Source organism: Hippoglossus hippoglossus, chromosome 7, assembly GCF_009819705.1.
Source record: "Hippoglossus hippoglossus isolate fHipHip1 chromosome 7, fHipHip1.pri, whole genome shotgun sequence".
Classification (NCBI taxonomy): Eukaryota; Metazoa; Chordata; class Actinopteri; order Pleuronectiformes; family Pleuronectidae; genus Hippoglossus; species Hippoglossus hippoglossus.
In genome coordinates this window covers 9,029,328-9,055,459 of record NC_047157.1, presented here as the reverse complement: position 1 = coordinate 9,055,459, position 26,132 = coordinate 9,029,328, and the positions used below count along the sequence as shown (strand labels likewise).

Here is a 26,132-nt window from a genome sequence, read left to right as displayed (position 1 = left end):
TGAGGTTACATGCTGCAGCTGAATACCCCTCACCTCACCCTCCTCTTCCAAACATGAAAGATAACCTGTGGTAACCTTCAGTTGTCATAAAAACTCAAAAGATGTTTAGTTTGTCCAGTTTGGGCTACTGTAAAAAACATGGTGGCCTCCATAGAGAGGACCCGCTCCTGATGTAAATATAAAGTATTTAAATATTAAGGGCTCATTCTACGGTAAAGAAAACAACAATTCATACAATTTAGATGAAACACACAAGTAAAAACAACACTGATGATTTTATATTCCATTTCTGCCAATAGATCCCTTTCATCGAAATCTTACAGACTGAACCTTTAAATTCAGCTGAGAGATCATCCATCACAGTTAATCCCAACATGTGTGACACCCACTGACACCTGTCTCCAAATAAACATAAAATAAATTAGACTTTGCAGAAAGGGTTAATAGATGTACTGTATGCAGAGTTGTGTGTTTGGACTTTGAAAGATCTTGTCATTAACTTATTTCAGGATATTTGTTGGGAGGTTGGTAATGTACAGGCTTTTGGGACTGCACCTGTGACTTATCTATTATTATTAATGTTAAGTTGATTTCACTCACCATAGATACAAAATACATCAATGAAAGAAACCAGTTGTGGCTTATATGAAAACCACACCCTAAAACAAACCAGAATGGCATTTAGTAGAGCACATTCCTCCGCCAAGGCCCAATATACAAATTCAATCAAACTGCATTTTTTTTCCTGGATCCACCCTCTGATCCAGATTCCGACAACGTTTTACTGAGTTTGTCCCTGACCCACACTGCATCCTCCCACCAAGTTCCGTGGTATTCCGAGGAGTTGTTTTTGTGTAATCTTGCATACAAACAAACCAACAAACAAACAGACAGGGGGAGGAAACATAACCTGATTGATGGAGTTAAAGACTAAATTCAAAACATACATAAATTGCAGGTTCTAATATTCTCTATATTGATTTCTTCCCCTTTTAGTCACTAGAGATGCCAGAGACGGAACAAGACCTGACCTACCAGCTGCGGGCGACCCTGTTTGATCAAAACCACCAGCACTTCTTTGGGAGGACATGGAAGAGTCCAACCCAGAAGATGAAAAACAGCAAGATCTCCTTCAATGAGGTAGCCTTACTGTGACAGACATCCCACTGAAAACAGGCTATTTATTTTAAATGGCACACTGCTGTGATTTACAGCATTAGGTATGGAGACTCTGTATTAAACTCCTCTAATGTTGACTAAATAAGCAGTGGGTTGATAATTAGAAAGTAAAGTCAGTGTCCATTCAAGCAAAGATTACATTAATTTAGTAAAGTCGTTATTTAATTAAAACCAACTCTGTAGCTCCACCACTCACAGCTAAATGAGCAGAGATGATGGGGATGTACAGTACGAGTACAGACCCCGGTACCAGTGCGTTTAAAAGAAAAAAACACTCATATAATGTACTTTACCAGCTGGATCTTTCAAATGCTTTAAGAGATTGCTCATGTTTTAATTAGCAACACTAGTGCCACCTCAAAACTGAAGTCTATGGTTCACATCGCTGTTTTACTTGTGGAACTTTCCGTGTGAACTATTGCCAAATTACTGACATTTGACACTTCTCCTTTACTGCTCTGAAAACAGTACTTGCTAGTGACAAAACCTGCTGATTTGGTGCTGCAAAGAAGAAAACAAAATTTCAGTTTTATCCAGATGAAACCAGTATACTTTAAAGATGTGATATCAGATTGGTATTCAGCAGTATTAGATGTGTTTTCGATGAAGGTGTCAGTGTGATAAAATCCAATGGTATTATTTATATTAAGTTTAACAATCAACCCCCCCCCCCCCCTCCCCTCTCCTTCATCTGGACTGTCTCAGTATGTTTTGATCAGATTTAGTTGACTGTGATCTGTCATCAAAAGCAAACAGCCCCACTGGGGGCAGGGCAATAAGGGTCAAATTCCTCTATTATGACATATGTAATTTCATTCAGTAGTATCAGCCGGATGCAGGATCAGGAGGTTTACAATAGATAAAATAACCAGACAGCCATGAAGGAGTCCTGCTCACTGATTTGCAACACTGCCCACAATGAAACTAATACGTTCCAGTATATTAAGCGGAGAGCTGTCATGGTGCAAATTGTATAGAAAAACCTCTCACAGTGGCGAATTTAAAAAACACATCAATGGGAAAACAGAGTTTGACACAACAGGGGAAATTACATTCTGCAAAGGTCCACAGAGGCCGGAATCAAATCAAAGTTGCAGTTTGTGATGATTATCACAGCTGAGTCACCACAGTTTCCCCAAAACTCCTCGGACTTCGAAAGAAAATGATTCGTTCATGTCGTACATGATCGCTCATACGAAGAAACTAACAGTGAAAAAATGATTTCGTAAAGGCAGTTCACACCCACAAGTTTCACTTACTTGACCCATCAGACCTCTGCTCAGGTTAAAGGTAGATGGAGCGATGTGCCTGAGCTATGTGACGTTACTTGTAAGACGTAACTGCTGGAACCCTAACAGGTGCAACAAAACTAACAAGAGGGTCAGACAAACATCATTCAGTCTGTGTGCGCTCAGTCCCAGTAGCACAGTCAGACCAAAAGCTGCCTGCAAAATGTCTATACCCCCGGTCTGGCCAAAAGTAAACATGAACTTGGAACTGGTAGCATGGCTCCTGGGGAATAAGACTGTGCTTTATCAAACATTTCTCTCATCAACTTCTTTCACTGTCCTTGCACTCACCATAGTCAAACAGCTTCCCTACTTCTCTGGAGGTTTCCCTAGTTTTACTTTGCATACCAAAGTCCATACAGTTTGAACTCTGCATGACTGAAAGTGACTGTGTCTCCCTTGGTTCCATATATAAATGAAATGGCAGTATGATTTGGTCTGGTTGAACTACTACATCAACATTAGCTGGTATATGCAGTTTTTTTTAATAAGTGGGTAAACCCTTTAAAAAAGGCAATAGACTCTTTCCCATTGCCAGTAGAAGAGTCTGCCTCTCTGTTTCTTTCCCTGATGCGTAATGTTCAACATGACATGTTCATGACGAACACCCTGAAAACTGAGGAGTTCTCTCCTCATTGTCTAGCTAAATAAACGCTCACCCTGGTGTCACGTTTCCGTCACTGCCGATCATTTGACCCGGTAGTCAATGCCGGTTGCATCAATTCCCATTGCAGACAAAAGCCAGATGTACTGTAAGCAGGTGTTAGAGCATTTTTGGATCAGTGGAAAAGGGGCTTTAGTTGTGGTGTTGCAGCTCAAATAAATGGAAGCATGGCTTAGTCAAGGTTGTGTACGGCCATTAGTATGTCATTTTGTAACTGTAAACTTGGCTTTCTGTTTCTGTAGATTTTGGACCAGATAAAACCATGACAGCATCTTGTTCATGCATCTGTCGACCAATCATGATATTCAGTGTCACAGTGTGGAGACTTGTTATGTATTTTCTATTTCATCTCTGCTTTCTCAGATTTCACACACCCACTGAACACATATAATTGAAAAGCTGTAATTGATTTTTAACCAACCAGCATGATGTTGGTATGGGAATTTAACATTTAATGGGTTCCATTCTTATAATTCAGCCTCTGTTAATGTGTTCACAGTTGTAAGTCATTAGTGTTTTAACAAGTGAACAATAACAAACAGCTCGCTGTCGCTGCCGCTGCCGCTGCCATCCTTGCAGGTTTTAAACTTTAACAATCAACAGGTTCAAGCCCTGCTAAGAACCAGTGGCAGCTTGTTCGCAGCAGATGCACATAACCTGTGAGAAGCCCAGTGAATCTGAAATGGACCATTTGGTTTAACTGCATTCATTAATCACCTTAAACATCACAACTGAGTCGTGTGGAGCCTTTGGTCACAGCCACATTCTGCTTTGAACTAAGTTACACTGCAGCTCACTGAGGCCGAGTCAGGCATCCTAATCAAAACATTATCATTCATCCATTTTACACCACACACTGTCTTCAGTTTTATTGTAGGCTGAGCCCAGTGTGTACTGCTGGTGGATTAAAGGTCAGTCTCAGTAATAATTACTGTGCTAGAGATTTTGAGAATCGGGCTGTGGAGCTTTTGGACCCAGTGTATGACAGTTAAAAAAATTGAGTTCGATTACATTTTTATTATGATTTAATTAGTTAGTCAGTAGAGGGGCAGCACAGGGGTGCGGTGGTTAGCTCTGTCACTACACAGCAAGAAGGTTCTCGGTTCAAATCCCCTTGACCTTCTGTGTGGGGTTTGCATGTTCTCCCTGTGGATTTTCTCCAGGTACTCCAGCTTCCTCCCACACTCCAAAAACTTGCAGATTGGTTCATTGGGGACTGTAAATTGAATTTATAAGTGTGAATGTGAAGGGCTGTTGGTCTATGTGTGTTTGACGGTCCCAGGGTGTACCCCACCTCGCCCGATGCTAGCTGGGATTAGCTTGAGCCCCCCTACAACCCTCAAAGCTATACACAATGCATGGTTCATTAGAGAAAAAAAGAAATGGGACAGCTACTCAAATTTTTTGACATATTATAAAGTGATATAAGTTGTGTCTATGTGCAAATTAGGTTTTTCAATGTTCACATTCACTTTTAATATTTAGTCACTACTGCCGCTCTAACATGATCAACCAGCAACCTCCTACTTAAAAGGACAGGAAATTGACTGATAACTATTTAGTTATTTGATTCATAATTTCACTTAAATGAGCTTATGCTTTTGGACTGTCGGTCAGCTTAAACAGTTTGAAGACATCACATTGCCCTAATTTTTGACAGGCATCGTACATAATACGCTTATAGCTTAAAATTTTTATCAAACAATTGAAAAAGCAACTGACAAATGAATGTGCAAGAAGATAATATTAAGAAGCAGCCGTTAATGCGTCTTTGTAGAAGGTTGTATTCTGACAAAAATCACACGGGAGTTAACCTGCTTATTGCGAGCTGTGTTATTGTTTGTATGAGACCTCTGCTCAGGATTGCATTGCTGAGAGCAGTGTTTGTTGGCTACGTTATAATGAAACACAGGAAACCATTAGGACCTCTGCCCTTTAAGGTTTGCAGGAAGATTTGGTGCAATTACATGTCCTCACTGATATTTCTTGTAATTTAACACCAATTCTTGCAAGTGGTTATATCATTTCTGCTAAGGCTGAGCTTCCCTGAACAAACAACAGTAAAGACTAGCTTGTTGCTTGACTTGGGATTTGAATTGTAATGTTCTTCATCACGTTAGTCGCTGTGGATGAAGTTGCCCTGCAGTAACATTTAAATGTGGTGGCAAAATCTTCAGTCTCACTATACTTTTACTTTTTTTGATCTTTTCTCTAGTTTTCCCGACCATTGTTCTTTGATTCTTTTCTCCTCTATAATCATCATTAGACAAAGGGAACAAAGATTTTTTTGATGTCAAAATATGTGATGTACTCTTTGAAAGATGTGCTTTGATGATGAAATTTCTTTTTACTTCTGGAAAATCAAAAGAGAATGTCGCAGCAACAGAGGTCTTGTGTCACAAAAGACAAATATACAACACTGATATTGAAATGAGCCACAAGTCAGATTATCTTTATTGTATCCATTCATCTTGAAAGGATTTCTTTTGCTTAGTGAAGCACCCTCTGGTCTCGTGTGTCTCTCCTGACTTGTTTCTTGTACAGTTAGTAAAGCTGAACATCAAACAGACTCACTGTGCGGTCCAGAGCTTTTCTATGCAGATGTGTGGAGATGAGATCTAACTGGGCAAACGTGTGGCACACGCAATACACTCAACGCATCTTTTCTGATCTAGCAAACCAATGCAGAAACAAATATGACTGCGATTTTGTAACAATACTATCTGATGTGTTCCTTTCAGAAATGTAAACGTGTACTTTTTTCACAAACCCTCTTTTCAATAAGCAAAAGATGCCAAAGCTCTCAGATTGTCGAAAAAACACAAGCTTGCACATTAGAAGTTTGCTTCAATAAAACGCTTACATCTTAAACTGACAGAGCTTTTATCGATTTCAGGAATTGTCTGGTCAGAGATTTAGGCCACAAAGTTATGAGCCTGATCAGAAATTCAACACCAGGCTATAATAAAGTTTTGGAAAATGCACTGGACACATTTCAGTTGGGAATATTGCAGTCTGATACCCAGCTCAATAAAGCCTCAGTGATGAATGATGCTGTACTGTATTAATCAACTAGTAAGCCCCTGTGGTCCTTGGGAGAAAAGAAACAAGGGCACAAAGTCAATTAAGGTCGCAGCCAAACAGTAAACTGATGTGTTACCATGTCTCTTTCCTCTGAGTTAGAGGTGGATTTCATTCTGGAGGATAGAAAATAAAAAAAGCCAGGGTCTTTCTGCCCTTTTGTCTATGTAATTTTCTTCATTTGGCAGCTGTCCTTCATTCAGACTCTGTTTTCTCCTGGATGATAATCAGAAGCCAGAGGCCGGGATCAAATAGAAACAAACAGAAAGGCAGTCCTTTGACAGCAGGGTCTTGGCATTCATTTGCTCAGGACTGAACACTTCAGGAGGCATTCCTGCCATTACATGACTTTAACATCGATCCTCCGGTCGACAGTCTCGGTTCTAATCGGTTGTGAACTGCAAAACGTTTCCCGATGTGGTCTTATGACTTGAAAACCCGACTGCCAGCATCGAGTTTACCACGTCTTCCAAATCATTTTGGTGTTTTTTAACAGAACAGCTGGATGTCTGTGTTCTCTCTCAATCAGGCATCTGAAGGTCTCTGCACACGGTGGGTGGAGGCCAGTCACCCACTGCTTTATGATCACATCAGAGCACTGCCGAACTCCTCTGTAGCTTCCAATGTCAGAAGATGCCTGATCTGCTCACAGTATCAGCTGTTGTACAAGATGTTTTGAGAAAACTCTTTTTTTTTTTAATGGGAAGAATAACCTGAGCTGTGGCTGGCTGTTAAATGCAGAGTGTTGCATAAGTCTCTTTTACAGCGACACCAATGAGTCACAGCTATGGCACATTCCGATTTCCAGTTCTGTCACCATCTGCTTTCTCTCCTTTTCCTCCGCTTGATGTTATTTTGATCGAACAATCTCTCAGAGTGTATGGCTTTACTTTGATCCGCCATTATAGTCATAGCCTGTATTCAAACCCACTTGGTTTCCCAATAAGCATCCAAATCCCATTATCCATCCAGGGTAATAATATAAACCACATCATATCCTATCAGGATGATAAAGTGGGCCTGGCCCTGTCTGTGTCGTGCCGCGAGAGCTGCACCAGCTTTTCTTATTGGATTTGGCCGGATGCACTCGCATTTATGCCGGTGTTTATGAGTTGCAAATTGCTGTTTGATATCCAAATAATGTCAGAGGAGGGGGGGGTTCTCCCCTGAGTTACAGGGGTGCAGTGAAAATTGTACCCCCCCAACCCACCTTCCCTCACTCGGCCATGATGGATTGGGTTTAATATGTGGTGAAAAGCAAAGATGCGCAGTAATTAAAGAGAGGGAGAGAGAGCGCTCATCGAATGGTTTTCTCGCTTTGTGTCTGTGTTTTCTCTCTTCCCCGCGTGGCTAAAAGGCAAATCTCTTGACAACGTCTATGTCTGTTGCGTTCGGTGTCTGGCGCTTTACACTGTTGTTTATGACTCGTCAAGTCTGACTTTCTAAACTTTTATTTTGAAAGTAGGGCACACTGTATTATGACAACTTGATGTGTTTGTCAGTGCTTCAGTGGTTGTCTTGTCTTTTTGAAAGCTGCTTTTATGTATGGAATGCTGCAAGTAGAGCTCAATAGTGATAAATCCACTGTGAAAATTTAGGCCTTTTAGTTGTCTTTTTGTTTGGATGCACAAAGGGAAATTTGGGCTGTTGTACATTCCCTTTGACTGGTTTCTGATACTGCTGTAATACTAGGCCAGTTTGTCATACCATAGGCTTTATACTTCAAGCATGTCAGTCTACAGCCTGTTGACTAATGTCATTTATTTGATCCTAGTACAAAATCCTTTAGGTCTTAAATCACCCAGACCACACAGACTCCTTCTCATCCGTTCATGTTTTTTCTCACATCTTGTCTCAGACTGTTTGTTCAAATATTTACCTCAGTCTAACCCTCCTTGCTTCATTCACTCTCAGTGAAAGCTATAGGCAGCAGAGGGCAATGTTGTGCTGCTCACAGTGGAGATGGAGGAGCTGAGAGACTGGAGGGGGCAGAGAGAAATATGCATCCTTCTGCATTGTCTCTCACTATGATCACTCCATTTGAACTCGCTGCCTTCGCATGGAGCCAGTGGTTTCTTCTCATATGTGCAACATTATCAGGCCGACAGCTGGGCTTTGGAGAAAAGGCCAAATTTTGTTCCTGTCCGTGCAACCTCTGTTTTTTTATAGGTCTCCAAATGTTTATTGGTATGACGTAGGTGGCAGTACATTAAAAAAAAAAGTGGGAGCAGCATGGAGACATGAATGTTTTATTTATATTTTCTGTCCTTTTATTTCTTTGTTCCTTTTCCTAACTTAACCATGTAATACTTACTCTTACATGTACCCTTAACCCTAGCCCTAAATTAAAGCACCTCCTCAGAGTGGTCTTAGATCCCCACAATGTGATACACACACACACACACACACACACACACACACACACACACACACACACACACACACACACACACACACACACACACACACACACACACACACACACACACACACACACACACATACACACACACCCTTATTGCATGACTTCAAAACAGTGAAAAGCAGAGGACGACTGTGCTTCGCCGATGGGAAAACATTTGAACATCAGTCGTGTGATTCCGCTGCTTTTGTTTCTTGAATGGCTGTTCTCTAAAGAGCCGCCTGGTTTCAAAGTAAAGAATCCCATATGGCTCGGAGTAATGAATGACAGTCAAATCCTGTAAAGGCCCTTCTTAAAGTGCAGAATAGTTTGCCAAATTTGAGCTGTCAGTACTGTAACGAAGCCACTGCTTAAGTCTGCACCCCTCCCATTTTATTCTTTGCTCTCTCAAGGAGACACATACTCCAGGAAGGCTGGCTCAGCTGAAGAAAAACTCCTCTTTGGAGTCTGGTATATCTGCTGTGCCGTGTTGTGTTGTGTGCCATGCACAGTGTTTTGCAGTCTACCACGTATGAGTGCAGGCGCGATTCACATTCATTCAAGCGTGGCCATTCAGCTGTCACATAGGAGGAAGCTCTGCCCTTTTCTCCAGTGTTTAGGGAAAAGGTGAAATTACATAACTCTCTTGTCAACTCTTTATTTCACTCCACAGGAAAAGAATAAACAATTGGGAGACAGGTTTTGTTCCTCCCTGTAGGTTTGTAGGTGTTCTGTGCTAAACACAAGCAAACATTTGTGATGGAGGGAGCAAAGTGACTCAACCTGTAACCTTTTAGTTTAGCTGGTTTGTGAGTGATGCTGCTTCTCGCCCTGTAGATTATTGACAGCAGAGTTTGATGTGCTGAAAATTAAATGGGGAAAAAAAGTCATCAGTCTTGGGGCTGTATAGTGCTGATGACATGCCAATGAATAGACACAGACAGAGAGACAGACACAAAAACTACAACATGACATGTCATTTTAAAGACATTTATCGACAAAGAGTGTATAAATACAGATGTTTCTTTAGTATTTACTGTGTTTTTTAGCCCACACAGTTTAACCAATTCATTGTAACTACAATCCACAGAATGTAAACAGAGCAACATTGCTGTAGTCTTACAAATGTCTTCAAAGAGGGAAAAAGTTAACTGAATATTAGGTAAACTGTAAAAAAAGTACAAATAAAAGATCGAATGGTGTTTGGTGATTGGATAGAGGTACTGACTTGACTGGAGCTGTATTTAATTTAAATCGGTAACTGGCACCAATTATATCCTAATTATTTCTATTAAAAATCACCCCTGAAAATGTACAGTATTTCTGATGAATTCAAGGTTATAAATTTCTCTGTTAAACCTACTATAAAGATTTCCTTTTATAATTCCCTGCATGCACATTCATGTCTGTTCCTTGAATATAGAAGGCAAAACAGAGTAATGTATTTTTGTGCTTGAATGATCAGTGCTCTGTAGATTGGGTAGTAGTCTGTCAAGCTCACAGCATAAACACATGCGCAACACCACAGAGATTATTGAAAGCCATCTGTGTTGCCTCACTGTGAACATGCGCTCAGACTCTAAAGTTTTATGCATCAAACCTGGTTTAGAAATGTTTGTTTGAAGAGTGTAAATGTGTCTGTCTGTAAAGTTTCGAATCATAATGTTTTAACGTGTGAAACAGCTCATGGAGGAGTTCATACGAAACAGGAACCACATTTCTGCTATGCGACTGGCAAGTGTGTTATGGGGCTCAGAGTGTGTATGTGGCATTATTGTGTTTTTCATAATTGTGCGATTGGCTGTGTAGATAGTCCAGTCAGTCAAACCACGAGCCAATCAGCATTCAGCTTCTTTCAGCATTTCATAAGGATCTGCATTTGGATCTTCCATGTGAGGCTGCCTGTGTAGATGTAGATGTCATATCTGTCCTTCATTTCTTGTTTTTTCAGTGCATATTTACACCACTGTGTAAAATAGGAAAACTAGAGTTGTTATCAATGTAAGACTTTAAATATAAGAATACTAAAGACTATGGAACACTTTTCCAGGAAACGTGGCAGAAGGGTGTGAAATGGGCCAAGAAAGAACTCAATAAATGTTTGCTTGTATCCAGACAAAAAAGCAGATTCAGGAAATGTGTTTTTTGACATTAGCACCAATTTCTCTGAGAATTATTCCTGGATGTTGATGGAAATAATCACCCACATTTAGGGAAGTGCTACTTGTAAATGTGTGTGAAATTTGGCTTGATTGAAATCAAGGAGATTGTTGGGCCCTGGCTTGCTTATCCATTACAGACAGTTGACGACGGCATGTTCTTCACACAAGTCTTGAGTTATAGGATTGTAAATTTACTGCCACAGACCTAACTTGTTGTCTAGAAACGATTGAGAACCCTGCGTCACATGTTCTTCATTACCTTGAACATGGATGCTGTATTTCTTTCAATCCTGCATTAACATATTCTGCTGCTGTAAATGTTCACAAACTATGTATTAATCCATGTATTACATCTATCTGAGAACCACTGAAATGAAACAGCCTTAAAGAATAAAACTATATTTCTATGACCTGTTTCTAAAGTTAGGGTTAGTGAATGAGCTTGTAGCTGCGTGACACAGACAGCATAGGGAAGTCAAAGTATCAGGACTAAGGCAATGTTGCTTTCGATCTTTTCATCAGAGTGGTTGACAATAAGAAATATACAGAATGACACCACCCTATCCTTTACCATATTAAAGTGTGCTCTGTATTAATACATCTATACTCCCTGACACAAAGTGGCCCAAAAGGGTCTCGTAAACCCTCTTTGAACTCCTCCACAGATAAATGGGCAGCAGTAAAACATGAACCTAAATTGAGTCTTGTTATGTTCTGTCTCACAGTCTCTATTTTCTTTTACAAGATTTGGCACTTCCTACATTAAATGTTGCAAGCCTTTGGAACCTGCCTGTGTGAAACACCATGTGATTGATGGACAAAGGAGCTGCGATGGCAGCACAGACAGGCCTTCAGCTTACCTTGGTGCTTAATTCCCTCTCCTAACTGGCATGACACACTAAGAGATATACTCTTCCATTATACATGGGGATGGCCGCGGTGTGGACTGCGCTGCCATGCCCGAGATCTGATCAATATTTCAGCTCCAAGGAGACCAAACATCTAGCGAAGCAGCTGCTGCTTAACAGCTTTACACACTGGAGTGGTACACCTTGTAATACACAGCCACATAGTGTGTGTGTGTGTGTGTGTGTGTGTGTGTGTGTGTGTGTGTGTGTGTGTGTGTGTGTGTGTGTGTGTGTGTGTGTGTGTGTGTGTGTGTGTGTGTGTGTGTGTGTGTGTGTGTGTGTGTGTGTGTGTGTGTGTGTGTGTGTGCGCGCGTGCGCGATCGAGGGAATTCAAGGGCCACAAGAGCTACTGCTGAGGTGACAGTAGGGAGAGATGAGAGCCTCAAGCAGGTGTTAGATGTGTGTGGTGTGTGTTGACTTGATTCTTACTTGACTCTTCCTCCTCCATCCCCACATATCTCATTTCTCTTTCCATCACTCCCTATTTTTCCTACACACACACACACCCTAAACTGCTACTATCAGCTCTTCCTGGGCTAGGTACTTGTGTGTGTTTGTGAGGGAATGGGTGTGGAGGTGGGACACTGAGACAGACAGAAAGAAAGATAAATTCAGTCTGTCTTGCTCTTTGTTGTTCCAGGCTTTGACATGTCAATTGCAACTTTACCTTTTTGAATCTGGCAGTCTGGCAGTGCTCCTCCAATCCTTTCATGGTTGTATATCTCCCGCATTCCTCCCGTATTGTGATGCATCTCTAACATTCACAGTCAGTGCCTACAATTTGTCTGTGAGGCATTTCAGAAAGGATTTACAAAATGTCAGGAGAGCAAAACCTGGGTGACAAACTAAGACTTTACCCAACGAGCGCTGAGATCTGTTGATGGCACAGCAGAGGATGTTGTAGAATGCAGAATCTTTGGATATTGTTGGAGTCAGGGAGAAGGCAGTGAATACCAGAGGCACTGAAGCTAAAAAACGAAGAATGGGGACTTGGGGGAAAAGGTTCTGGTGAGTTGTGCTGATTAGGAGGTTTTCTTTTTGTGCAGGCATGTATTATGGAAACCGTAAACAGTGCTGGTGCTGACTGTAGGTTTGAACTGTCACTGGAGCAAGTTAGCTTTGAGGAAAACGTTACTTCATCGTTCTTCCATCTTGTTAATTTCTCATCTGCTTCAAACCAGCCTTGGGTGTGATCCAGAGCATATAGCCAGTCAGGACACATGCAACTCACTGTCAACACTCTGTTTTTAGGAATTTGGTCTCTTTTATCTCAAAGTCAGTTTGGAGCCATAATCCATCTTTGTCAATGTCTGTCTTCCCCATATTGTGTCCAGACAGAATAGAGTTTGCTTGTTTCTTTCACTCAATCACAGTGTGTTTTTTAGATAAGCATAATTTAGATTAAAATATACAAAACATAAGCTTCCTATGAATCAATAAGGAAAAGGACACTTTTTTCCTGCTTAACCTTGCTGGTTATAGTTTGACATTGGCACAAGACCCAAATTATGCATGAGACAAAGGCACAGGGTGGTCTACTATTTAAATTGTGTGAGAGGAAATGAGAGCAAAAGACTCATCAGGAAAATCAACTGCATGCTGCTGTGTGGCCTCAATGTGTAACTGATGCGGCTACATGGAGCGAATTAATCAGCCATGGTACAAGGAGATCCAGAGATTCATTGAGCCAGTGTGGCAAGATTGACTTCTGACTTCATTCAGTCAGGATCAGTGGTTATTAGAGTAGAGGAATTAATGCAGCATGCTATACACGTTGGAATGTACCTGGAAATCTGGACAGTGAAAGGAAATTTGGATTGTTTTGATTTTCATGACAGTTGCCATAAAAAGATCTAAAAAAAGAAAAGTAATATGTTGTGGCTGGGGAGAAGCTTTTACCTACCCCCTTCCCCCACCTCCTCCATTAACAATTATACTGTATATCAATAACATCTTTCTGTAACAATTTTTTTTAACAGTTTTCATCTCGAAAGATGCATGTCATAAATGCACTGGACAGCAGCATTCCCCCACAGATCCACATTCTTGATCTAAAGCCACCCTGTGGCTTTCTCTGCAGCTTTAGTAGCTGAAATGACCTGCCCAGTGTTGCCCAGCAGCATACATGCTTTGCTGAGTGAATGCCCTGCAAATCTTCTGCAACCCTAAAACCTGCAGCCCACCTTCACTGGCAGCAGGTTTACCAGCCTTGCCCTCGACACTCATCCACAAGCTCCTGTTACTTGGCACGCCTCCTCCTTGGCCTCGTCCATATGTTTTTCCCAGGGCAATGTGAGTTGTCAGCTGCTTTGTGTATTCTGAGATCATGTCTGGCAGCGGCCGTAAGGGTGTTATCTGGACTGCGAACTAAAGCTGCTTGCCCAGGTCCACTTCCATCCTCCTGACATTTGCAGTGGTGAGGAGGCCAGCCTTTGCCTCAGTTTGAATGTAAGGTTTCTCTCTAGCTCTTAGAAAGGCGACGTTCTTTGTCTGGTGGTGGCCCTTGGTGTTATTGATGGCTGTGGCTACACTGTCAGCGTTTGCCTTAAGGACCTAGTCGCCAATGATAGTGTCATCTCCAAGAGTTTAGCTGCTGAGGAGGTGTTCCAAGGAGCCTCTTCCAGATCAATGAGGGCAGGAATGTGTCAGTCTAGGCAAGCGTCAAGGTACAACATGATTGAAAAACAAATTGCATAAGCTGCTTTCAGACGTGCACTGAACTCATGTGTGAATGTAAATGTCCAATTGAGAGGCTCTGGAGTTTCACAGACTTTCTCTGTCTTGCCCCCTATTATAAAGCCTGCAGAAAGGCTGCAGAAGTCGATGTGAGCCCACAGCAGGGGATCCCCGGCTGGATTCACTGCAAGCGAGTGGGGGGTGGATGCAACATGCAACAGACATAAAAATGACCCACATATGTCCGGGTGAAAAAGTGGTTTGAGGTGATAAGAGCAGACACCAGTGTTGCTCTGCTAACCCCCCCCACCTGAATACTACAGAGAACAGGACGTTCTGAAAACAGGACGATGTCTGAAAACGGCTTTAGAGTGCTGCCTTGCAAGGCATCCAGTTTAACTTGCCCTGAGGAAGACCTCCATAGCTGAAATGCTCAGGCATGGTTTTAATTGTTACAATGACTAAATGGCCAAGTTATATTAAAGGCTTTTTAAACATAATACCTTTTTGAATGCCTCACATAATTCAAAACAAAAGTGTGTCTGATTTTAATATTTGCCATTGTGTTTTTCCAATATTAGCTTTAGGGTTAGGGGGTTACCCTCAATACCCACAAGGTTTTTATTTAATCAGAATCTATTTGTTAAGTAAACAAAATAACAAAGCTGACATTCAAAGACATTTTCTTGGACACATGGGGGCATTTCGGTTGTTACCAGAAAAATATTGAGGCTCAGTTGTAATTGTGCAGACCAAGAATTCTCATGAACAATGAAAGTCAAAGGTTGTTCATTTGTGAAAAGCTTCACTGGACATCTAAAATTGTCTGTTTATTATTTATTTATTAAATGGCCTCAGATTGAGCCTTTTGAAAAATGGGAATAACTGCTCTGTGAATGTCGTTGCCAAATAAAAATAAAAATCACTGTCACCCTCATTCCTTGGAGGGATATCACATAATTGGGCTGTTTCTCCAGTAATTGCTGCAGTCATCTCATCTTTGGCTGATAGATCAGCGTTTCCCTGTCCTCCACCTGTTCTTATCCTTTTTACCCTCTCTCAGGTTTTACTTTTTGACAAACTATATCAAGCCCCTTTTTTTAATTTTAACTTGAGCCACCTTGCACACCCCAGGGGACATAGCATCCACTTCCTCTGTGGCTCTAGGGTATAGTGAAATGATAGCAGTTAATTTAACATTTCTAACATGTCATTCACAGAAAGTTGTTACTTTGGTCTGCTGACTTAAATCTTCCACTTTTGCTGAGTTGATCTTTTCATCTTTATTACCCCTTTCCATTTTTTTCCCAGCAATTCTCAGAGGTGTGGAACAAAGCTAGGACTGGGGTTGGGCTAGGTCCAAATCAGACTGCCTTTGACTGTCCAGGGGTCTTTTCATATCAGGTCTCTCTTGGGTGGATTTTCCAGAGCTTCATGCTGGGTCTGAATATTTGGACCTGTGAGGACCTCTTAGAAGTCTATTTATTTCACACACACATGCATACTCAATCCTATCTGCACCAGCTGCTATCCACCGGCCACAAGAGAGCCTGAATCTTCCATTCCTGTCCTTTTCTCTGCCTCACTATTATCCACAGCTACATGTCTCATCTCTTCTATGCTGGTGACAGTCATGGAGTTTCACACCGAGAGGATCTGTGATGCTGATACCCGCTGATTCTGTGACTGTCAAATGACTTATCTCTCTCTCTCTCTCTCTCTCTCTACCGCTCTATCTCTCTCCTCCACCCCAAGGCATTTGGTGATGCTGCCAAAGAACTAGTATGAAAATATTACAGCCAAGAATCTTCCTGCTTCCTTATGACTCCATGAGATCAGCCGTGGCTTTGAGTTTTTTTGATATATAAAGGTTATATATATGGATTTTTGTTGTATACAATATTCAACCAGCAGCAGTTATAGGAGCTTAGTTACAGTATGTATTTTAATCATAAATTGTTTGTGTATTCATATGCTTTTTTCTATTCTAGAGAGCCTTTATTTATCTTAAACAGGTACATGTATAACACATAGACTGTAAAAATGGATGATGTGACAGCTCCTCAATAGTGAAGCCAATTCTTCTCGATTGCCAACTGGTTTCTACCTGCAGTATAGGTCATAAACCCCGCCTCCTCCATATTATAGATGGGACATGGACCAAACTAAAAAATGTACAATACATTTTTTCTCAAAGTTGGATTCTGCCATTTAAGGTAATTCTTATCAATCTGATGTATGTCCAAGTGCGTGTATTGGCTGGACCTTGCTCCTGCTCCATGGCAGTGTTTGTATAAGCAATATTTTAGTTTCATTATGGATTGGGAGAGGAAGTGGAGAGACATGTCCATCTTTATATACAGTTTATGGTATAACATTTGAATTACCGAAAGATTCACCCAGGCATTCATGCATTTCTATTATCCATTATCTATGTCCCTCACATGGGATCTTCCAGCTTCCCAGCAAGAGCATTTGCAAAATGGAAATGCCGTGTTCGCTTTTCTTTTGGGAAGCCTCCAGGGGCCGTACAACAGGGCCCTGTCAATTACACTCCTGGTTCTCTGGATCTCTCTATGCATAACCAATGCACATTTGCAGCATCTTTGTTTTGTGCAATGCCCGTGATTCCCCCTTCAGTGCTTGCCCAGTTGCCCACATGTTGAGCATTTGAATAACCACCTCGAGAGGGCAGGAAGAATTAGCCTCAGCTTTTACACACTGATAGTTCTATGAGAGGCTCATAATTGTGTGTTTAGCACCAGCTGCCAGTAACGGGACTCTATGAATCCATCACACAATTCTTTGTTGATATTTTCCAAAAGGAAGCTCCATGTATACGTTAGAAATCATTGATTCTTCTGTGTTAAAGTTTTTCTTATCATCTTTGAATAAGGGATCACAGCAAAATCCGAAATGCTGTTGACAACGACAGTGACTTCAAGCTTTATGCCTCTGTGCTGATGGCTGTGATGATGTTTGTCACACTGCTATACTGCTCCCCCCCCCCTAATATTCAAGTTGTGGAGGCATGGTGGTTGCTTATAATCGCTTACTGCTTTGTTGACAGTCGCTGTGTAGTATAACCTCTCATTACGTCCGACATACACTGGGCCGACTGTGGCTGCCAATGCAGACTGTTTTCTCAATAATACCTCCCACTGCTCCCATGGCGGGAGCAAGAGATCATGATGTTAACTAAATGTTAAATTGTGTTGGTGTTGAAATGGGGCATATTTAGAGCTTTTCTCTGCCGAACTTAGGTAAATTTCTGTTCTGAATATTGGAGTGAGAGAAATTCATTTCCGTAATCACTTATTTAACAAAATTTTAAATCATTATTTTCTCAACATGTCTTCATTCCATCAAACACTTGCTTATATGTTATCTAAAACTAACCAAAACTCAGATGACGTTTACTGGCACTCTGCCTCATTTCTAGTTTGCACCAAACATTCAATCCATTCATTGTTTTATTTGTGGTACTACCTGCCTTCATATGTAATGAAGATTGGTATATGTACTATACAGTGTTATATTAAAGCACATCTTGTTTCCAGTGGGAGAAAAAAAGCAGCGGAAATTTCATTACTTATCTCAATTATGAGCTGCTTGTGGCTCTTGTATTTATACCTTCTATATGGAATTATATTGAATCACATTTTCTGTGTTATAGCCCACACAAAATGGTATATAAACTAAAACTAAATGGAATCTAAAATGGAATCTAACCAAGCCTGAAGAAATACATGATACAGAAGATGCTGTTGTAGATTATTCCCCACTGCCCTGTGTATGATGGTCTTATAAGGATCCATTGGGTTTTTTATACAATCAGAAAGGATGTATTGAAGAACAAGAATCCTTTTGCAAATGTGCCAAGTTTGCAAGTTTTTTTTAATACCAACAAATGTTTAAAATCTGCAAAATTGCTTTAAATGTGGAGGATATAAGTACCTAATTTTCTTTAAAAAAAGGATAATGCATTGATTTACAGCTAGAACTTAATATACAAGCGATATAATTGATAGTGTAATAAAGTCATTGTATGTACATTTTAGTGATTCATAAAAGTTAATTAAGGGGTGCTCCACTGGCTTAGGGGTAAAGAAATAGATCATTAAACACAAAGTTCCAGGCTAGAATTTGGCCCCATCATGCTTTTGTCCTCGTGCAAAGCAGCGTCCAAACAACACATCAGCTAGGAAATCTCAAAGTTGGAAAAAGGTGCTCTAATGACAAGATGCAGCGATACCATCATTGAAAATGTTTACAAATCAGCTCATTATCAGAGATAAAATGCTCAAGTAAAAATATTTATTCTAAACACTTTTTTATTCATGACAATATTGTATTAAATTATCAGCTTGTCTGTTCAAAATATTCATAATTAGTTGTGGCTGTTTTCTTCAGCATCGACTACATCCTTCTATAAATCTAAATTGGTGCACATCAAGGAAGGGAGATACCTATTTAGTCCATGGGTACAGTGTGTGTGTGTGTGTGTGTTTTTTTTTTTTTCTTTGCAGGAGATTGGACCAGAATCAATTTGGAGGTGTATCAAAGCTCCGAGGCAGATGAAAAAGGAATTGTACCTTTGAAATCCATCGTGAACAATGTCCACATTTGAATTGCTCACAGACTAAGGAATATGTCTTTGACCACAATAGAAACTCTACATTATTAAGGGGGAAGAATATTTGGGTGAACATAATGGAACATATAGAGAAAATATGGACCCACCCCTCCCTCTTACGCTTGTGATAGGTTCGAGAGAAGTTCAGTCAAAGATTTGATTTAGGAGTTTAGTTTGGATGGTAATAAATATATAAATGAAGTGAGTGAAAGTAAAGTTTTCAGTCTATTAATACTGAATGACATGCATCTTGGGATGGGGGATACTTACTTTCTCAGCTCAGCCAGTGTTTGGTACTACTAGAATATTTGTCTGAATTCCAGCTCGGCAAACACGCAGTACATGCTCAGTGCCAGATAAATTGTGAATGAGCTTTTATTGAGAAATTGAGCCAGATGTCAGATTAGGACAGATGAATTGTGTCAAGATTTCATAAACCTATTACATTGAAAGCCCAGTGATGAAAATTCCCCCGAATATTCAGAGCCTCTATGCTCAACTCCCAAACATTGTTATTCATCTCATTCCGTCTCATTGGCCCATGTTGACAAAGCCTTGAACAAAAATGTGTTACTGCTGAATCATGTTCAGCAGGACACTCTCATCCCTGCAGAAAAAACAGTTTGTGAGCCGTAGTGTTTTGTGAATCCTCGTCGGCGAGGTTAAGTACAATGGACATATAAAAACAAGCAAGCAGACAAATAACTAAATCAAACTGTGGCTTGACAGACATCTTTGCCTCCCACGTTTTCTATTTGTATTCAGCAGTGTTTGTATTTGGAAAAGTAGTCGTTTAAACTCACCATGCCCAGAGATAAAAGACTGATGTGGCCGACATCGGAATGCCTCACAGGTTTTGAATTTGAATATATGGCTCTGTTTTGGCTGATAGCTCGTTCTCAAGACGAGCAGGCCAAGCCGAGAGAAATTGGCTCTGTATTTCAAGGTAGCTCATGTCAACTTATGTCATTTTTTCCCCCCGTCGACTCTGTCATGTTCTGTTTTATGTTTTTTTAAAGTAACAGGCTTTACTGGGCTCAGGGACCAATGGATCACAAAGAATCCATGAATTTGTGGGTCAGCCCTTTGTGCAGGTAAATCAGTGTGTGTGGCTCTGCTGTAGGTAGGATATATTATTTTCACATTGAATGGCAGATCAGAGACTGTAAACAAAAGCACCTGCCTGGCACGGACTACAAACAAGCTCCCAAAAGGCTCGACTGTCTCCCTCTGAATTCAAAAAAACCCGGTGAGGTCAGACCTCCCACATAATCCTCAAGCGGCTCCTCAGTGGGGGGCCATACCCACCTCTTTGTCTTTGATTTCGGATGTCACATCCTCACCGATCAGGTATTCTTCTCAACCCCAGATGTTTGGCTCATTCTTCACAGAGATCAAATGTAGCATAGCAACCAGATGAAACAGCTTGTTTTGCTTTCTTGCTAGGTAAGGTATGATACCCAACAAGGTGAATGCTTCCTGATCATAATGTTAGGAATTCTGCCTTCATCTTGTTCATTTGAAGTCATTTATTTTTGGTAGACAGACATTTTGTTTCTGGAAGTGTGCTGTTGTAGGGGTTCCAAGGACTCTTTCTCGACAAAGAAATATACCCTTGTTTGTTTGTTTGACTGTCGTTGGATTAGACAAAAAGTGCTCAATGGATTTGCACCAAACTTGGTAGAGGAGTGGGGCATGGGCCAGGACAGAAACTGATACATTTTGGAGTGGATACAGGATTATTTTAAAAATAATTTTCCTTCCAATTGTGAAATAGGGCATTTTTCAACATTTTCATCAATTGATCTTGATGTAGAAAATCTGACATATTAACGATGTTGAGAGATTTTTAACATTTTGAAAAATTTGGTGAAAATTATTCACTCCTTATCTACTTACCACTATGCCGATGGAGGTGTGGGTCGAGTGTTTGAGTCCATAAACGTTTTTAGTCTAATATGAACATCAGGGCTTGCGGAAACTTGGATGACACCACAAAAGCATTGTCATGTTTTTTCTGCTGTTTTATTACGTGCTGTCACTTTGGCTGAAACACTGTTTACCCCTGAGACTCCTAAAGTGTTTTGTGGACTCAAACACTTCAGCCACTCCTCCATCGGCAGAGTGGTGAGTAGATAATGGGTGAATTTTCATTTTTCGGTGAACTATTCCATTAAGGTCATGGTGGCCTCACAAAATATGTTTAGGTTTTTCTTGAACATGATTTGATACAAATGTTCACTTGGACTCAAAGATGAACGGATCCATTTTTTTGTGCCTGAAGGTCAAAGATCAAGGTCACAGTGACCTTACACTCTTGTAAATATGATTTACAAGGACTGTCCGTAGGGAATTTCATTGCATCTGGCACAATTCTCTTTGACTCGTGGATAACCTGATAAGACTTTGGTGTCCAAGGTCATTCTGGCCTCTCAAACACAAGTTTTGCCTTGTGAATCTCAGGAACATTTTGATGGGATCTTTCAAATTTGGCACACATGTTCACTAGGACTAACTGATTAACTGATTAGATTTCAGTGGTCAGAGGTCAACACATGGTCAAGTGGCCTCAGAAACATGTTTTCGGCCTCTTGAATGTGATATATTTCACCGATTTGAGGGAATTTCTTCAGTTTTCATTTGGACTCAGAGATGAAGTGATTACATTTCAGTGGTCAAAGGCCAAGGTCACAGTGACCTTATATGAATCTGGGGAAAAAAGTGAATATATGTACACAGAAACAGCACTGGTTGGTGGAGGTATTCAACCACAGTGATGTAATTCTAGTTTATTGTAAGAGCAAGACAGACAGATGTCATATTATTTTTGCACTCTGCAGAGTACCAATCTTGTTCTTTCTTTGATATGCTTATAGATATTTATTGATTCAATTTCAAGCTACCGTGGATTAGACCTTAGAAATCTTGTTTCTCACTGTAGGTTTCATTGAATAACACCAACTGCATTCTGAAGAAATTAGTGGGTTTTTTGGTATTGTTATTTCTTCATGCCATGTTTATGTCTCCCCAGGTCCTTTACTTCCATACGTCTCTGCGGTTGCCCAGCACAGTGGTGGTTGTGGAGCTGGTGTCGTTGTCACCCAGACCAGACAGTTCCCAGCAGGCCCTGGGCAGAGGCTTCACTGTGCTGGAGCTTTTTACCAACAGGCCAGAGGCTCAGGCTGCTGATGGCAACAGAAGGTGATTAGTCCGTTCCTAATTACACCAATTAGGGATTAATGATGTTTTGCATGAGGAGATGGGTGTAGACAGGTGTATTTTTAGTGTAGGGATTCCGCTTTATATATTATCTAAGGACTGCCATCTTATTTAGCCTTATACACTAGTTTAATTACAGATGTCACACCTTTGAGTCTTTATAAGTGCCCATCACTTTAGTATATTTGTGGAAATACTTTCATATGTAAGGATTGTGATAAAACCAGGGAATAAGTTGATGTCTGTATCAGAATTTATTGGGTAAGAAATACTAGTTTTAAACAAAATTACATGTATTCAGTCATTCACATTGATTTCACTTCATCTTAGGCTGAATCTACACCATGGGTCACCAAGAATCCTCCTACATCCCCAATTGCAGGACACAACTGACTGTAAGGACATTTCTTATACACTATGTTCTTGAAATATTTATTAGGTTGTTGTTTTCTTACTGATAAAATGCTACAGAAAAGCTCAGAGGGGGCCACAATACATGTGGGGGTTAGCGATGTTTGTTTCCCGACCTGTGAGGCTATGGTTGTTTTCAGAGGTGAGAACCTTGACAACCACAAACATCTGTAACAACACTGTTAGCAAACAACACTGTTAGGTGTATTTGTGTTTTTGCCTTTTTATAGCAAGTCGAGCTGTTCCCAAATGCAATATCTCACCAGAGACTCAGCAGCACTTCTTACAGCCTGAAGGGATTATGTCATCAGATGTCACCTTTAGAGACAGTAATCCACGAAGCTGGATGTGTGCTGTGTCAGTTTGGCTTTGCAGACAGAGAAACTGAAGATAAAACTAATCAACAATCACTCAAAGCTTAATTACGAAGTACAAATGCAAAGAACAATTAAAAACCAAAGCACTGCAGGAAAAACAAAATGGGAGTTTGGATGGTTGTCTTGTTAGGTTTGTCTCAAAGAGAGAAAAGATAAACACCCATGTGCCGTGGAGAAGTGATGACAACTTTGGGTTGTTTTTGTAGTTTACATTTGAACTAGATTAGCTGTGTCACCTTAGCTGGGGTCTTTCTGGTTGGAGTTTGAATGTTCTCCCTGTGTGTGTGTGTGTGTGTGTGTGTGTGTGTGTGTGTGTGTGTGTGTGTGTGTGTGTGTGTGTGTGTGTGTGTGTGTGTGTGTGTGTGTGTGTGTGTGTGTGTGTGTGTGTGTGTGTGTGTGTGTGTGAGCCTCCTCCCACAGTCCAAAGACTTACAGTTCTGGGTTCATATCATTGGACACTCTAAATTGACTGAAGCTATGAATGTGAAAGATTGATTGTCACTGTATGATGGCCCTGTGATTCACAGGCGACCTGTCGCTTCTCACCCAATGTCAGTTGGGATTGGCTCCAGCCCAAAGAGAATATGTGCAAGTTTAGTTCCAAGCTCTCATAGTGATATTAAGATTGTTGCTCTCTGATTCCCAACATTACACACGTTGTAGGTAATGAAGAAAGCTACAACTCATGATTGATTGAATAAATGAAACTGTGTATCTCTCTGTTGAAGGCTGACAATCCTGGCTTTGTGTGAGGGTGGTTATTTTTGGGCAGGGGGGGTCCCATCCATTGGTTGGAATATTTCTAAGTATTAGACAAACATCAGTTCAGAATTTTAGAACAAATCCTCTTGAATTATTTAGCTTGCTACTGAAGCTCTTGGTTGGTCTAGATCTGTTCACGCTTGGCCTAAAACCAAGGCTATGAATTACAAAACACTGTTGTGCCTCGCAGTATGAATAACACCGTGCCCAGCGAGAGCAAGAGTTCCTGTCTTGGCTATCATGTCACATGAATATTAGAAAACTTTCTCTCAAACGGACTGTTATGCTTGCTGAATTATTAACTTCATGCCTGTTGTTTAGCGGAACATTGCCTTTCTGTTTGAAAGGCCATATTGCTGTCAGTCTTGCTGTTGCGCTTTTTCATTTCTTTCTATCACTTTTATTCTCATCCACTGTGACAGGGACACAGTCCCCATATCTGCTGCTTGATGTGAAACATTTTGAGTGTGAATTTGTGCTGTGGAACAAGTATCTCAAGCTTTTCTGTGTTACAGTGAAATAAGTACATTTCCCTATAGTGGTCATTCATGTCTGATTGTGTTAAAAAATTATAATGAGAAAACATGCCCTGGAGCTTGGAGCCTGACTTTTAAAAAAGGTCTTTATTCATAACAAATTTCATATTATTCAGTTTCCAGACTTTGTTTTTGAAAACGCTGTGGCTCCCGATAAGAATAATATCTTCATTATTTCTTGATGTGTTGCAAATGAAGTTGGGGTTAAAAGTTGAATTGAATAAAGGGAGTGAAATTAAACTATAAATAGCTGTATTTTAACATGCTTACCATAATAAAGAGATAGCAAACATCAGACACCATCATCATTACAATGGACTGTGCTTCCTAATACTCGTATAACAAGATGGCTTCAAGGCTCAATTATGCTGCTTTTATGTACAAAAAGAGATAAGTCCGTTTCAAACGATATGGTATTCAGACATTAACTCCATCACATATGAAGAATACAGGAGATTCTTCAAGTCAGATGTGCTCACCATCTCCAGAGCTTTCAGAGGAGGGATGGCGGTAGAGCATTGAGGAGACAGGACATGATGTATAAATTCTGCTGTGGAGATCGCGTTTTTTGTTCCTGCGTTGACCATCATGGCCAAAAGCTTTTAAATCACATTGTTTTTTTTGTTTTTTTGCGTCAGTTGCATGACAGAAACGACATCAACACACCCACTCACTTCCAGACGATAACCTCTCTCAAACATTTGGGTTCTCAAATACAGCCCCATCATTTCAGGAGATTATCCGGAGTCCGGTGCATGTCTGAAAGCAGAGTCGAGATTTTCTGATAGTATTCATGGCCTTGTTGGACGAGGTTGTGATAATGTACCTCTTAAGAAAGTAGTAAAAGTAGTAAAAGCGACCACGTTTTAATCGACAGTGGTCTAACTTACCAACTCACAGAGTCTCTTCAAAAAACTTCTCCATTGTTGAAATTTCATTCTTGAAACTTGAAGCTACACTGCCCTCCATGATTTATGCTGCTTCATCTGTTTTGTCTGCATCCCTAAGCTTTCAGAAGATGTGCACAAATATGGATGAAATGAACTCTGTCCGTTTCTGTGTGTGTCAAACGGAAAGCATTAATGAGCTGAAAATGGACACAGAAAGAAAAAAAACATGTGGTTTTGTTTATTCAACTTTGGGTGTTTTGTGTACATGAATATGTATCAACATGTATGGTTTTGAGCTTATAAAAATTTGGTTTGCATGAGCTTCTTGTGCGAATATATAGATAATAAATTATACATTAGATAGACCTTTGAAGCCATGCTAACCCTCACAGTCATGGAAGCAATACATATTATTTTTAGTCGCGCCCACATTGACACATTTGCTGACAAGGGATAACGGTAAAATTATCTTAAGGCTATTAACTATCAAGTGTATAGATTTATTCCCACATTATCCTCTGTAGATTCAAATAGTAAATGGTTTGTATTTATATAGTGCTTTTGTAGTCTTAATGACCTCTTTGCACTACAGTTTTCTGCCAAGGACCCATTCACACACACATTCATACAGTGCATTTATATGCAGCACTTCTTCTATTAGAAGGGAATTGAGGGTTAAGTATCATCCCAAGGACACGTCGGCATGGGGAAGAGTGGGATTGGTTAGAGGACGACTTGCTCTACTCCCTGAGCCACAGCTGCCTTAAAGGTTCAGTGTGTAGAATGCAGTGACATCTAGTGGTGAAGTTGCATGTTGCACCTGAGTACCCCTCACCTCACCCTCTCCTTCCAAACATTAAAAGAGGACCTGTGGTAGCCTTCAGTTGTCATAAAAACTCAAAAGGTGTTTAGTTTGTCCAGTCTCGGCTACTGTAAAGAAA

At 40.5% G+C, this 26,132-nt stretch overlaps 1 protein-coding gene across 2 annotated transcripts in view; it reads left to right on the top strand.

Moving 5' to 3' along the window:
* The window catches only part of nphp4 (nephronophthisis 4), a 159,743-nt gene that overhangs the window by 578 nt on the left and 133,033 nt on the right, over positions 1–26,132 (top strand). For both annotated transcript variants that reach the window (XM_034590207.1, XM_034590208.1), the window contains exons 2-4: positions 997–1,140; positions 22,028–22,197; positions 22,546–22,610. In XM_034590207.1, coding sequence (XP_034446098.1) covers positions 997–1,140; positions 22,028–22,197; positions 22,546–22,610 — 379 coding nt within the window. The remainder of the gene's footprint in view (positions 1–996; positions 1,141–22,027; positions 22,198–22,545; positions 22,611–26,132) is intronic.